We start from the raw sequence: 12,586 nt of genomic DNA, 5'->3' as shown, positions 1-12,586 counted from the left end.
TCTTTATGCCTTCCATTGCCGGTTATAATGTACATTATTGCGCCGTCTCCGTTTTTATTGCGTTACCATCTTCTGCCGCGCTGGCAGCGAGAGCGCACAGTTGTTAAACGGTCGTTACCTTCGGCATCTCGATTCGATAAAAATATGCAAATATCGCGACATCCGAAACGGCTCCGCCGTTGCATCTTTCGTGAAAGGCGTTCGCCGTTCCTGCGCGAATCTGAATCTGGCTCGCTTAAACACGCATACGAACACGAGAGCGAGAAGCTTATCGAGCTGCGGCAGCAGCCGGCATTCATTATGCAGTGGTTACTTCGCAAAAAACGACGACGTGGATTGTTTCCCGAAGGAACAGCTCGCGAATAACGAAGCGTACGTTTGCGACCTACGCGGGCGAGCCGATTTTCAACGTCACATCAATTGTTTGATCAGTGATATTTCGCGAGATAGTCGTTTTCTCTCTCTCTCCCTCTCGAGTAAACATGAATCTAGATTTCTCGTTGATTTATAGATAACCGAAAATATTTGTAGCCGCTGCAACGGCAACGGTTCGTCATGTATCGAGCGCGGAATACGCGAACCATCGAAAAGCGTCAATTACGTAACTGCGACATGCGCGGGCATTGTACGGGCGCGCGTTTTTGGGATTATTGAAAAATATTTCGCAATTTGCGCACTGATCCCACTTTTTTCGCGCGTCTCGAATTAATCCTCGAAAAGTCAAACAGAAATCTACTTTTCTCGCTCGGAATTTTTCGACGATGAGCGCGTCCGACTGACGGCTGAAATCGTTAACGAGTTCCGCGGGAACTAAATAACTGTAGTTACGCAAGTCGGTCGGTTAACTTTGCTACGCAATTACAGTACCTACAGCACTTCAACTGTATAATTTTGTAATTGCAACGAGGCGACTAAGATACAGTTTAGATACTGCTTTCGCGTCGTAAAATAATACCTCGAAATGCTTTTCTTTGCGTTTTCCGTTTGCGCAGTGTTTGTTCAAATGCAATCGTCACAGTGACGCTTTTCTCGCCGCACAGACGCTGCGCCGCTCTACAGAACCATGGCATGCATTTAAAAAAAGAAAAGCTACTTACAGTTTTTCGGCGATGAGCAAGCTCGCCAGGTCACCAGGAATCTGCGTGAGTCCGCGATGAGAGCAGTCGACCTCCTGTCCGCCGCACGTACACGCCCAAGGGCACCTGACGCCGTTCAAGTCTTCCATCTTGCCCGACATGTTATCGGGGCCGAAGTTACCGATACCCGTGCCATGCGAGGTGCCACCGAGCACGGACAGTATTAGCAAAAGTCCCCAGGCGCAGACCACGGAGCCGCAGCTGACGCCGAGCAGACGTAGGGACCAAACGGGCGTCATAGCGCGCGCCATCGCCAGGACCTTGCGATTGATCTCCCTCACGGCGCGATTCGGTCCGTCGAGGAATCGGGCGATACTGCCGGCGCGGCTCTTGGGCAGAATATTGTCCGGGTTGTGCAGAGCGAAGCAGTACGGTTCACCGCCGGCGAACTGGCCCACGCCGATGTGGCCCGACGTGTAGACGTAGCTGGGCCCAGCCGGTTCCAGGAAGGAGGATATCTCCTGGCCCTCCGCGGGTGGACAGCCGAGGATGCGCACCGGATGAAGTATCGGGTCCTGCTCCAACCGAACGATGGCGTTCTCCGGATCGTGGAACCTCAGATGCCGATGTTCCGGTCTCTCCGTCGACTTCCCTCGCGAGCAGTACCGATGGTGATCATGAACGCGGCAGGGCCGGCCTCGGTTTGCGCCTCTTCGGCAGGGCGGTTCCGCGTGGGCCCGCGCTGCGTGACAGGACACTCTGTGCCGATGCGCCGCGCAGATTCTCCTCGCAGCCGGTAGCTCGTCGTCCTCGTTGTCGTTGTCGTCGTCCAACGTCTTCCCCGAACGCTTCGAGCGCGCGTCGGAGTCCCCGTCGGCCGATTGTAGCTCCAACGCTGCGCCGTTGGGTCCCTCGGATTGCCGTTTGCGCTGCACCGAGATCGGAACGTCGTCGTCCTGGATCGTCAATACTATCGGGCTTCCTGGCCGCTTGATCTGAACGTTGCCGATTCGTTCATCGAGCTCGATACGTTCGCCGGTGGATCCCAGTCCGATGTCCACCGTGACCAGTTCCGGGCCAAAGACGGTCTCGGAATCCTGCGTGTCGGCCAATCGGTCCTCGCTCTCTTGCCAGCTAGATCTCGTTGATGGCTGCTCGCGGGCTAGACCATCCAGCGGGCCCTTTCGGGGGCCGTTTTCGTGGCCCCCTTCCTCGCCGCTCGCTGGTCCCTCCAACGAGTTGTTGTCCACCACTAACGGCACCACCCGTTCCCGCGCATCCTGGGGCACAGCTCCCACTGACTTTATCTTGATGCTGGTCTTCGGCCAAGGATCTACCGTACCCAAATGGGTACGTGACTCGTGCCGCGAAACGGTTTTCTACAGACACCTCGCGATGTGTCGACAATCATTTACCGCTGCGGATTTAGTGCTGGTGGTGTTACGCGTTCGATCGATTCCAGTTCGCGGCGAGTTTTCTCCAACGACCAGCTGGCTGATAAATGCACGTCGGAGTTGTGCGGGGAACGAGACAAGTGCGGACCGTCAGCTCGGCGATTACTGATACTCGGTATGTTTCTAGCGATTTTTTACGCGGACATTATTGGCATCGACGATTCGCTCAGATGCGACAAAATAGCCGAGAGATCGATACGGGGAAGAGGCATCACCTGCAACAAAGCGCGTACGTGTCACGGTTAAAGGATGTTTTGACAAGAAGGATAAATTTTATATATATAGCCTTAACCATATCAATATACATCAATATATATTACATGACATTAACAGAAGCTTTTTGCGATAGATATAAGTTTTGAATTGCCGTTTAAAAATGTACAATGACTTGAGTAAATAACCAACTGCAGTACCGTTAAACTTTGTATAAATAAATAAATAAATTCGTTACACGATGCAGGTATTGTGTAAGCACGCGAGATGGAGTAAAGGAAATAAATTAAGCCAAGACCTGCATCTACAATAAATAAATATGGAATTGCAGAAGCTACTTCTGCCATAAGTACAAATGAGAAAAAAAAATTGCCGATGTCCTTTGTGGGCGCACATGGTGCACCTTGCACGGACCGAAGAAAGCGGAGATTCAATGGTGCACGCAGTTATAAAGCGAGGGAACTCGCCGGTGCAATATCGGAAGTACGAGAAAAATATGCTACCGAAGCACAATCAAGGGGCTCAGATGCATTCCATGCACGGCCGCCAGAATTTCAAGGCATATTGGAATTTTTCTCTGACATTTCCCGAGGTTCTTGCTTTTCCTCTCTAACTCCTCCCCGTCCCTCCGACCCTCATCCCCCTGCCCGCCCGACCGCACGCGGTTTCTGCGCGAAGAAACGTGCCTCGAACACGCTTATGTGATGTCTCATGTACATGTTTCCACCGCGTAAGTGCCTCCCCGGTGCGTTTCTGCGATTTATCTCTACCTGCGAACACCTGAAAATAGAAATGCCGGCCGGAATTCTGCCGCCGCGCCGCGCGCGAGAGAGAAACGAGTTGCGATGGCGCCGCTTTTATGGAGCTTTTAAAATTAGGTCCGAGATACGCGAACGAAAGAAATCACTCGCTTGTAATAAATGTCTGCTGAGCGATATGATAAAGAGGGAAATTACGATAGGAAGTGGCTACAATAAAGCGCGAAATCGAGACTTTAAAATCGAGCAAATGCAGAATAAAATTCCACCCGAGTAATCATCCGCGATAAATGCTTTAAGAAGATTCTCGAGAGGATAATGATGCCTCAGATGATTGTGGATATATTATGTACCTTTGTAAATTGTAGTTTAATTTAAAAACGATTCTTTTTCTTTGCGATAAAAACGTATACGGAAGATTCAAAACGTATGATTATCGCCAGTAAATTTATTTCGGTACATTTTCCGTCTGCTAATACACCGACATTCTCCAGCCAGAGGTGGAGAAGAAGCCTGCCTACCGGTCCTCGCCGTACATTAAAATCCGCGGGAAATCTAATATTCGCTCCGAGAACGCGGACAGGGATCGATAATTCGATTAGCAGTAGTCGCTACCATCTACGGTGGATGCTTCTGCCTCCTCTGTTCACCCCGTTTCACTCCTCTCCTCTCCATCACTGAACGTCGAGTACGGCTAAAGTAGCTGGCCCCGATAGGGTGTGTACACTACGCACGTATAATATTCTCGAGCACTTTCCTACAGATAATATCGCTCCAGAAGCCTCTGATGTCGAAGTTAAGGTGGCGGGGGTGGCAAGGGTGGCGCCAACCCGGTTTGAATGCGACACAAGCGGCGTGGTCGCTCTTGATGGATATACAGACACGGAAGAGCAGAGAATTCCTTGTCCCTGCCGGCACGTCCTCGTCGACGTGCCCGTCGCGGCTGTGCCGCATTAATTAACGTTGTTAGCGCATATTAATTGAAGCAAAGTAGCGCGCCGATAAATGAGAGCCGGTAGGTTGAAATCTTTTTCTTGCGCACCGTGTCGTAGCCGACAGCCCGCCGATAGCCGGGATGTCGCAAAGGGTCGAAGGCAACGCGAACGAGCGAGACGGCGAAAAATCAATTTGTCCTATACTTTACGGAAATTTCATTTATTCGCGATGTATGACGATCGATATAACTAATTGCATTACGCTCGTGAACGTGCAGCTGCATGGCGAGTTACAAAAGACACGCCAGACTGACTAATTCTGTTTTACTTTCTAGAGTAAACGTATGATTAGGCGCCTGTCAGCGAATTCGAGTGCCCGACATGCTCGGAGTTCGAATCGACGTGTGTAAATTGAGTTGCTCGTGTGATGTTCTTGCATGTAACGTGATTTAAAACATGATTAGTCATATGGGAGGCATCGAGTGCGATGCGACTAAAGTGTAGTTTCCGAACGGCCGTCTGTTTGCGAAACGCATTAAAGCTTCTAAAAATCGAAGACATACGTTAGTCGAACGCGTACGTCCCCCGAGTGCAGAGGGAGGGGGATCAATATTGACAAAAGTTCGGGGCTGTGTCGCAACCCTCCGAAGCGTCTGCTCTTGGGATATGTCGCGGTGGAAAACGAGAAAATAAAGTACGCAGCATATGCTGCAGCCTCCAAAGAAATTCAACGGACAAACATAATAATCCCACGGATAGTACATAAAATATTATCTTTGCAAACAATGTCACAAAACAACGATCGCAACAAGTCTTAATAAAATTTATACTGAACTGAATCTACATTTATTTTAAATGTACAAAATGTACGATTTTAATATTCGAGATAATTATATTTGTTGCATATATTATTTTCTTTTCTCTTTATATGCTAACAATTAATACTGATAATATATAAAATGCTATTTAATAAAATTTAGCAAAATGAATATTAAAACCAACTTATTAAGTTACACTGAAATAATGTAAATTACATTAAATTACATTAAAGTAAATATTCGATGATCGTTCTTTCACATCGCGCATCGAAAACTTAAAACAGATCTTTCTCTGAATTTCGAAATTTTTACGTAGGAAGGTTCTTTTCACCTAACATGAGATTGCACGTTATTTACCGTTCGAGGCAACGTAGACTTGCCCTTATTTCCAGAACTTATGAAGTCTATAGGCAAAAGTGCACCCAATTTCCATTGAAATCGAAATATCCTGCAGCACGATTGCATCGAAGACTCGCGTTTGTTCGGCGAGTATTTCCCGTCCTAGCGAGAAATGCACACATTTTTTAAGGCGACGTACGCGATACTTTGTATCGTCTGCTTTACGAGATCGCGTGCAGAAGTAGGGATGATATTACTTTGTCGCTTAGACATGACGGATGTATGATACGTACCCGTCCGCGGCGAAGTAGCAGCAAATCCCTTTGAGAAGAAAAAGGGGGCGAGCAAATCAGAAACGATTCAGGAACAGCCAATACAACCGACTACGGAATATTACGTTTCTATTGAAATATATTTGTAAGCCACTTCGGAAGACAATTTCGTCTGAAGGATATGGATGTAGACAGGTGGATAGAGATATTCCTGCAGGGCAGATCGTTACGGTGCGCAGAGAGAAGCGTCTATGGTACCGGTAGCTACATAAAAGAAGGAGGGGAGAGAGCTCGTTTATTCTAGCTGTACCTGCTCACGGCTAGAATTGCTTTTTCCACTGATATTCTACGTAAGACTCTAATCAAAACTTCACATATCGCGAGATTACACGTCTCAATTTTAACCGTACAATCGCACGTAATCGTATGCCGCCGTTGATAGTTTCATCACTCATATAGTTTTATTTTCGTGTTCGCTGCAGCAAAAGTTACGTGCTATCCTACCCCTTCCTATTTTTCCGTATTTATTTCAGAAAGAACCAATATTTGACGTTCGTCTTCAAACACAACGTTACCTATAGCAAGCAAGAATCAATATCTCACGCAGGCCAACGTGCCATCACTAATTTTCAACACTTCCTAAACAAACATTTGAAACTCTTCTACGTGTCTTGTAGCATTTCCTGTTTCCAACAAGTTCATGACAATTCAGATCCTGTCATTTTCGTCGCTATTCGATTACGTCATGCAGACATTATCGTGAACGGCGCGTATACACATCTTCACTTTCCTCAATATCTCCGCGTTCTATCTCCCGCGGGTTTCTCCAGTAGGTGGATTTGTGCCCTACGAGCCGGAGAAATTCGACGACTTTTCGTGAAAAACCTCTGAAGCGTAGTTTGCTTTGGAACAGGAGATGTTTGGCTAACATGTGTGCCTAATGGTCCGTGCAAAATGGATTTTTAAGGTCTTTCTTTTAAGATGCACGCCCGAGTATCCATCGTGTGTGTGGCAATGTCGCGGGATATCGTATCGATCGATCAAAAATCGACGCTTACCATCGCGATATCACGCCGACGACATCGAAAAATAATCCGAAGACGACATTGATGGCAATGATGTATCTGCACTGTATCTGCAATATCGATCTATTACGTGCTTGAAAACATCTGGTGAGTGATCCTCGGTGGCATGAAGTAACGCGAGATTACGAGAAATCCATGGAGTAAGTAATTTATAAAAGTGTTCCAGGAATATATAGCGCAACCGTCAAACAGTGACGTCCTTTCTCTGAAGCAATTCCTGCTGCATACATGTATCAGGAAACGCTCACGAGGATAACGCACGCCATACACTCGAGAAATGTAAACGCCCGAGAAGAACGCGCGCGAGATAACGCTTGTATGCTCTCTTAAAGCTTTTACAGATCACAGTAAGAGAGTGAGAAGGGAGGACCCTCGGATATATTAGGTTTCCCAGTGCGGTTTTCAACCACCCACTCGATCGGTTGATCGGTCGACTTTACCCCGGGGAAATCACACTAGATACGAATTGGAAGCCAACCCCTCCTCTTGCCCACCTCTTCCTTTCACCTTCCGACGTGCTTAAGAGGAGGTCCAAGAGTGCGGTGCAATACACGGCCCTTGGCGACATGGAGACGGTGCTGTGTATTAATCGGGGAAGGATCTTCTTTCATTCCTCGTGGCATCCACTCATGTCCCTCAGGACTGGAAGAGATGAGAAAGGATTACCGCGGAAGTAGTATTTCTCTCTGCTGTATCGACACTTCGGTGATTGGCGGAAATCAATATCGAATTTTTGTCCCGCCGAAAATTGCGCGCTCTTTGTGGACTGTGTAAAATCGGGAGTGTAATGAGTTCGATCAAAGTAGAGACAATAAAGAGGATTTCAGCAATTACCTTCGGCAATGAAACACAAACTGGATGTGAAATTGCTTTTCTATGCAAAAGTAGTTGTAAACTCCCATGATGTTTCTCATTAAATGTATAAATAAATAAAATGCAAATGCAATTTAATTTACTTTGTCGTGGAAATGCACTTTTTTTCCATGAAACTTTTATAATTTCCAAAATTATATTTACCATTTCAAAGAAGTAAATAACGGATGAAACGAAGAAATTAAAAGCATTTATAATTTATAAATGTGTCTTGCTCAACACTTTTCTCGTTAGTAACATTCAAAGAAGCTGAGAAAGATTCGTTTATTTCTTCCCAGAAGATCCAACTAATAAAATGTATTAAACTCGTTTTCCGTTTAGTTCTCTGCTTAAGAAAATAACTTGAAGAAAAACTTTGACGAATAAAAAGCAGTTTGCCGTCATCCTACATGTTATAATCAACGAAATACAACGTAATAAAGAGCAAACTACTCGAATTACTTGTATTACCGGATTTTAAGTAACCACTATTAATCGTTTGCGGCAGGCATTCGTTCGGTTATCGCAAAAACGATTTAAATTATGTACAATTTATAGAGTTCACTTTCTAAATATTAATTATTGAACAACTCGTTTCGTGTTCGTACAAGCATTAATGCGCGGATCTGAGAAACGCGCTAAAACCTTACGGATAATTAATCGTATCTGCGATAATACAACTCGCGAAGCGGTAATTACTGCAAGCAAATGCTGTTGTGATAAGTTGCTATATAACGTTCCTTCGTGTTTGGTAATAAATTTCTTCCATCCCACAAATCGTAATACTTGTATAACTATTTGTATAACTATTTACTCTAACGTATATGTGTCCCTCACGGCTTTAATTCACCGTGATGATTAACCATCTCGATGTGTCACTAATTTGCTGAATAACAGAATAAAATTTCATAATTTATGCAGTTAATATTTGTGCAGTAAAACTCGTTACGCTTGTAGTAATCAGTAAAAACATATTGCGAAAGAATAAACAGTATAATTACAGTATTAAGTTTAACATCGTTTTAAACGTGTCTTCATGCGATAATCGTCGTTTCGACTTCAACGTGTTTATTGACTCGAATGAGACATTAGCATTACTCGCTCACTTTTATTGCTGATAGCCAAGACGAGTTGTCTTTCGGCGGAGCGATCATTAAACAACATCCCTCGAAACCGACGGGGACGCAGGAAGCATGTCCCTAATTTCTCATGTCTGTCTACGGAAATTTCGCGTTCGCCCTCGTCCCCTCATCCCCATTTAGGACTCTGTCGGCTATTAAATCTTGCCGGGCGGCAAAAACTCCTTCCGAATTCTATTTGTCTTTCCACCCGTCCTCTTATCCGCCGACCGTGGAAGAAGTCCAGCCACTTCCGTCGGTTTTCCAGGCCCATCTCGAAGTTCCGGCGACCAAACGCTAATCGGTCTAGACTCCGTTTTCTGCTTGTCCCCCCATTCCTGTCTCACAGAATCCTCATTCTCCTTCCTTGAGCTCCTTCGTCAGGACATGGCGAAACGAAGCCATGAGCACATAGAACGGTCTCCTCGCTCCTCGAGTACTTCGTTTCTCCATGTGACGCGTCAGCAGTTGGTTGACAGGATAAATGGAGAACTCTCAATCGGTTCCTTATGAGAGACGTGTTGTGTCTATAGGTATTGTAATGATGGTATGTCGTTTGCGTGCCACTTAATCACTTTGAAAAAGTACAAAAAAATAAATTTCGAACATAATTAATTTATAATTTGTCCGTATTTCTTTTTATTTCATCTATATGTTGAAGGATTCGAATCTGCAGCGCTTTTGAAATTCCCCGAGAATTATCTTTAATTTGTAAGTATTAAAATAATAATCTAAATCTAGAGTTGACTGGAAAACGGCCGCATGTTTACAGTAATTCTTAATGTTGAAATACAACTGCAGCACATTACATTAAATTGTATTTTGTAAGTTTGCAGCAATTTTGCTGCTAGGTAACTATGCGTTTCATTGTTGAGAATTGTGTATTATATCGTAATTGTTGCATTATGAGGTTCAATTAACATAATAGACTCCTCTGTTATGCATCTATGAATTAATAATATACTTAAATTTCATCGTACAATATAAGCGAGATATACGCGCGCATATATAATATTGCATGAATTTAGAAACTTGAAACCGCATTAAAATCGGCAACGAGCTAGTATAGGTAGAGAGCAAACATTAATGCAACATTGTAACATTAATTCATGATGCATTCCTAACAACCGCAATGTTAAATATTTAATGAGCAAGTGTATTATATTATTTATATATGGATCAAACGACTACGTCTCTAACGTTTCCCTTCCGCATCGAGATCAATTAGTTTCTCGTTTTAATTACACGTGCATGCGTAATTGTTACATTTTCCGGAATGTCGGCGCATCTCCGTCAAGCAGTTCCAAGTTCGTTAAAACTTCTTCCGCCGATGCTATTGTCTCACAGATATATCCGTGATGGAGCGGCGTTCGATAGATTCAATATTGACACGGTGCCGGCTTATCACTCGTACGCAACATTAATCACGATAGCGTTCTGAACGCGTCACCCGCAAGAAAGCGCGCTCTTCAACCCGTCTCGCTCTCGCCACGCGGGTGTACGTAGCCGATAATACGGTGCGACGGCGGGCGGCAAGGCAGAAACGGGGTGCAGAAAAACGTGCCGGAGGAAGGCCGCGAGAGGCTGAGGAGCGCTTTTTTCGCCCGTGACTTTTAAATAAAGTCATCCAGAGCGGGCACGCTCTAATGGCAAATCTATAATGGCCCCCGTGCACCTTTCCCCCCTCGGTGCAACGTCCTGCTCCTATCGTTCTTTGTTTTTGCGCGCTCACCGCTCACGGTCGGCGTTTCGTTTCAGCCTCCCCCCCCCCTCTCCCCCATGACGACCGCGGGGCCCTTCGTTTCTTGTTCGCCAGTTCACCGGTTCTCCCGCTCGCTGTCTCTCGAGAAACGCGTCGAGTGGCGCGACGGAAACGGCGACGCCGAGGATCGATCGATCGTCGGATGCAACGCGATAATCCCGCACGGAGTATGCGCTCGCGTATCTAATCTCGACGCGGCGGATGCGGCGTGTTTGAGTGCGATGAGGGTATATAATACACATCGTGTGATAAACCGTGTGTACGGGGAACGGATCGTGCGCTTCGGCGTATTCGCGCGTCGTGCTTAAGATCGTCGGTGTTTCCTGCGCTGATTGATTTTCTGGGCCGCCGAGAACGAGTTTCTCATCTGGGGAGCGCGTTATTCAATCAGTTGGCATGATTTTCGTACGGTTCGTGTCGAGCTGTTAGCTAAATGTATATACCTATAATATGTATCGAAATAAACCTAGCACCTGAAGAACATATTGCTTCAAAAAATGTGTCATTTTATATTAATCCTGCAGAAATGACGTATTTAGGTCGCGCCGAATTCTGAAAGCAAATTTATCGCGGACACAGTGCTCGGTGCAGTTACGGATTTAATTGTAATATAAAATACTTTTTTTGATAATTGACGATACACGCTGGTGCAAATTATTAAAGCTACACAATGACATATCTGCATATATAAAGCAAAATACCGTAAATAATATTGCAGCACCGATTTATATCGTTTCGCGCATCAGCGATCATTATTGAAATTTTCGTTATCCAGCGTAGCAGTAAACGCGGCAGCAGTAAACTTAAATGAAACATAAACTACCATGACGTGCTAATAAACGCTTCGACACACAAAATGTAAAATGTACATATCAAATTGGGTAATTGGTGCCTGTTAACGAGCGATGTTCATCGCGCGCTAATAATTGTCTGACCATTGAATAGTAGGGAAGAATCCGAGTATGCTTATGCTTGAGCCAACGCGCTAACCAGCGCAACGGCGCTGCCGGAACGAATACTCACGACATTTACGACGCCGACGAAGACGCTTACGATAGTATTAGGAGTGTGATTTAGTTTTGAGGGTTTTGCAACAGATGGCTGAAGTGTCAGTTTGTTCCAATAGCTGTTTCCGATAACTGTTGTTTCTTACAATGTTGACATTATTCATAACATTTAGCAGCATTATAGCAATAGATGCAATAACAGTCGTGTTTATATCATCGTAAAAATGCAACTTCCGAAAGCTCTTTAGCATTTTCCACATGCGTTGCTTTTGTTTTTTAATCAAAACAAAACTGCCGCTGACGGTTATAGAATTCTTGTGGAAACTTATGGTGATTCTGCCCCATCAATTAAGACGTGTGAATACTGGTTTAGACGCTTTAAAAGTGGTGATACTGATGTGAAGGACAAAGAACGCTCGGGACAACCAAGAAAGCTTGAAAATGCAGATTTGTAAGCATTATTGCACGAAAATCCAACACGATCCACTTCAGAACTTGCCAGAGCATTAAATGTTGATCGTACAACAGTTACGAAACATTTACATGAAATGGGAAAAATTCAGAAAGAAGGGAAATGGGTTCGACATCAATTATCGGAAAGTGCCATTTGAACATTTGCATTTCGTTGATCGCCAGGCAAAAAAAGAAGAGTCTTTTGTCTCGGATTGTTACTGGGGATGAAAAGTGCATCTATTTTGATAATCCGAAACGCAGAAAATCATGGGTGGATCCAGGCGAACCATCAACATCCACTCCGAGACGCAATATTGACGGTTCAAAAGTAATGCTCTGTATTTGGTGGGATAGTGTACTATGAGCTGTTAAATCCGCATGAGACTGTCACGGCTGATCGTTATCGACACCAATTGTACAAGTTGAAGCAAGCGTTGGACCAAA

The 12,586-nt window shown here is 45.0% G+C and overlaps 1 protein-coding gene across 2 annotated transcripts in view; it reads right to left on the bottom strand.

Moving 5' to 3' along the window:
- Positions 1-2,455, bottom strand: part of LOC105279403 (protein slit) — a 392,017-nt gene extending 389,562 nt beyond the window's left edge. For both annotated transcript variants that reach the window (XM_011339144.3, XM_011339145.3), the window contains exon 1: positions 1,098-2,455. In XM_011339144.3, the coding sequence (XP_011337446.1) occupies positions 1,098-1,387 (290 nt within the window). In that variant the 5' untranslated portion in view covers positions 1,388-2,455. The remainder of the gene's footprint in view (positions 1-1,097) is intronic.
- Between the last annotated feature and the right edge of the window lie 10,131 nt (positions 2,456-12,586).

Source organism: Ooceraea biroi, chromosome 2, assembly GCF_003672135.1.
Source record: "Ooceraea biroi isolate clonal line C1 chromosome 2, Obir_v5.4, whole genome shotgun sequence".
NCBI classification, from domain to species: domain Eukaryota; kingdom Metazoa; phylum Arthropoda; class Insecta; order Hymenoptera; family Formicidae; genus Ooceraea; species Ooceraea biroi.
Note: the sequence above shows the minus strand (reverse complement) of the source record. Positions and strands in the feature narration are given on the sequence as shown.